The following is a 3,155-nucleotide window of genomic DNA, read 5'->3' as shown; positions in this document are numbered from 1 at the left end:
GCAAGATGGGGACTACACCTCAAAAAATATTTTTTTACAGAATGTTGAAAGTCTGGGCAAAAGTGTGCGGACGTGCATTGTCATGCAAGATCACAACGCCTATAGATAGCAGTCCTCTGCGTTTAACAATAAGCGTCTTACTGTAATGAACACTGTAGTTTGTTGAACTTTTTTCTGATAATGTTCCAATACTGGCCCTTGAGAATCCCAGAAAACTGTAAGCATCAATTTTCCAGCTGATGTTTGATTTTTTTTTTTATTCCTGATGTAACACGTGGACACCTGCACAGCAGTAATTGGGGAAACAGTAGCCTTATAAACAAAAAGCGCTGATGAGATAGTGCGGCCAATGGAAGATTTAATATAACTGGAGTGTGAATAATTTTTGACCTACTCTAGAAAAATAGCAAAAAAAAAGTATTACAAAATGTGTTTTTAACATACAACAACAACAACAACAAAAATCTTACTTTTTGCTAGGACAATTATATAATTATAAAATGATATTGGATAGAGCAGTAATTGATCAAAGGAAATTACTAAAACTTATTGGTTTTAAACTAATTTAAAATCATCCAGCCTTCTCCTGTCAATAAAGTGTTTAACCAGTTCATTCTAGATTTTGTTTTTGTTTAGTCCAGATTACAGTTTACCTAAATAATTACGGTTCATGATTTCGTTTTTTAAGAGTCTTGTCGTGTTCTGTTTCCGGTTGTGACGTAGGCTATGATCAACCAATCAGTGCGGCCGCGTCATACGGAAGTGCAATGGCGGCGAATGGAGCGACTCAGGAGTCCTGCATGGATTATAAACAGGAAGCAAGCGCGGCAGAAATGAGTCCTGATGTGGTGATTAAACATTCCCTCCAAGAATGTTTCTCTTCTTTAATCGGTTCGATGGCAGAGTTTAGCTCTGAGGTTAGTTAAAGCATTTATTTCCGACTTATTCCATTGTAATGTTATGGAGAGCTCGAGCCGAGGCAAAATTCTCCCGGCTGGTTTATTGTAAAAACATGATGATTTAGACAGGCAGTACAGAGAACAGTGTGGTATCTGTTTCGAAAATAAGCTCTGGAATAAATATGCTTCCATATAGTATATAACAAGTAATTAGCAGTATATTTGAGTGAACTGCGAAGAGACTATTTGTATGAAGTAAGAAGTGTAAGCTTACCTGTATAACAGGATGATGATGATGATAGAAATACATGCCACTTATTTTTCTTTTTTTTAGGTAAAATTAAGCCCTGGTGTTTTAAACGTCACTGCCAGCGTGAGTGATCTTAATTTCACTGAACTACAACCATCGCATGTGTACCACTGTTTACAGAAGCACATCTCCAAGTTGCAGGTAAATAACAGATTAAGGAGACATCAGAAGTCAGAAAAGACTCTATGGTTGCTTGATGTGTGCTTGTTAGACAAAAATCAATTCTTTATAATAGCACATGATTTTCAGGAACATTTCATTTATGTTGTAATGAAATGGTATGCTAATTTCTCATTCTTCTTCTTTTTTTTTTAGTTTGGACCTATTTTACTTATTGACATGTTGGTGTACATGCACTGCTTAGCCAAAAAAGGTCACCACCTATATTGAACTAAGCAAACAAATAAGAGTCTCCCATTAGATGATTACTGTAGTGATTAATGTGGTTTGGCTGGCAACTTATTTAAGCCTAACTGATGCAGTGAGTAGCTTCTCATCTCTGAAACAACCATGTTAGAAGACATATCTTGTCACTGTGTCAAATGTTACTCTGTTTCAGAAGGGTCAAGTTACTGGCCTGCATCAGGCAAAAATAAGCAACTAAGAAGATTGCTGAAACTACAAAAACTGTTAAAAAAAAAAAAAAGTATTAAAACTTGGAAGGATAGTGATGAACAATCATCTTCAAGGAAGAAATGTGGCAAAAACATCCTGAATGAGTGTCATGGGAGAATGCTTAAATACTTACTAAAGTTAAATTGTTATACACGAGAACTTGCAGCAAGTACAAAAAGGCAAAAGGAACGCAAAGGATTGAGACTAAACAGCTATGTAGTTTTAAGAAAACCACTTATGAGTGAGGCTAAATTTAAAAAAGGTGTTAATTTGCTAGACAGCATAAAGAATGGACTGCTGAGCATTGGGAAAAGGTTATGTAGCCGTATGAGAGTGATGCACCCATCATGCCTAGTGCCTATTCTACAAGCCTTTGAAGGCAGCCTTATTATCTGGGGCTTCTTATGTTAGTCAGGTTCAGAAATGTGTGCCCAAAAATGTGGTCAGATCACTACCCAATAATACTGAATGACCAGGTTTTTTTGTCAATAGGTGAAAGGTTTTCTCCCCTGATCCACGGATATATTCCAATATGACAATGCAAGGATTCATTAGGCTGAAATTGTGAAAGAGTGGTACAGGGAGCATGCAACATCATTTTCACACATAAATTAGCCACCACCATGTCAATTAGTTAAATAAGTTTAAACTAAAAATCAACAGAACATTTTTTTACAACATGAATGAAATGTTAATGAAGCTCATGTGTTGTTATAAAGTTTGTATTTTATAACCCAATTGAGAATCTTTGGCAACTCTTTCATCATAAATACAAGATCTTGGAGAGAAATTAATGCATCTCTGAACTGAAATAAATGTTATAACATTACATAAGTTTATCAAGATTATGCCATGTCTAAAATCGAAGCAGCACCGTTTTTTGGCTGGGCAGTGTATTTTTACTTTTATTAGCAGTTTCCTACATTTCCCACAATGCCATTTGACTACATTATGTCCTTAATCTATCCACTTCTCTCAGTTCCTCATCTGTATGGATTGCTTAAATAGACCAGATTTTAAACAAATTTTTACTTTTTAGGTTAATATTATTATTGCCAGTGTGAATTTTAGCTTGTAGATTGCTAACTAGAGCTGAGTCTCAGCTGTGTTATATAGCAGTATGATAGTATGTAATTTTAACTCCAATGTTTGTTGTCACCACTATTTCCACATTAGATTTCTCGGTAATATATATATTTTTTAAACTCGGAGAAGGAAAAAAATCACTTGCTCTTTTGATTTCAGGAGATAACCATAAAATGAAATGAAAATACAGTACCAACCACATCACTTGTATTTCAGAAACAGTGAAGATTTCTGTTGAGTCATTG

The 3,155-nt window shown here is 35.2% G+C and overlaps 1 protein-coding gene across 2 annotated transcripts in view; it reads left to right on the top strand.

Moving 5' to 3' along the window:
- Positions 1 to 767: 767 nt before the first annotated feature.
- Positions 768 to 3,155, top strand: part of mbip (MAP3K12 binding inhibitory protein 1) — an 11,436-nt gene continuing 9,048 nt past the window's right edge. The window contains exons 1-2 of one of the 2 annotated variants that reach the window (XM_053510609.1): positions 768 to 917; positions 1,234 to 1,350. In XM_053510609.1, coding sequence (XP_053366584.1) covers positions 768 to 917; positions 1,234 to 1,350 — 267 coding nt within the window. The remainder of the gene's footprint in view (positions 918 to 1,233; positions 1,351 to 3,155) is intronic. The other variant, XM_053510610.1, reaches the window with a different exon arrangement.

This window comes from Clarias gariepinus, chromosome 13, assembly GCF_024256425.1.
Source record: "Clarias gariepinus isolate MV-2021 ecotype Netherlands chromosome 13, CGAR_prim_01v2, whole genome shotgun sequence".
NCBI classification, from domain to species: domain Eukaryota; kingdom Metazoa; phylum Chordata; class Actinopteri; order Siluriformes; family Clariidae; genus Clarias; species Clarias gariepinus.
This window is presented reverse-complemented; position numbering and strand designations above follow the sequence as displayed.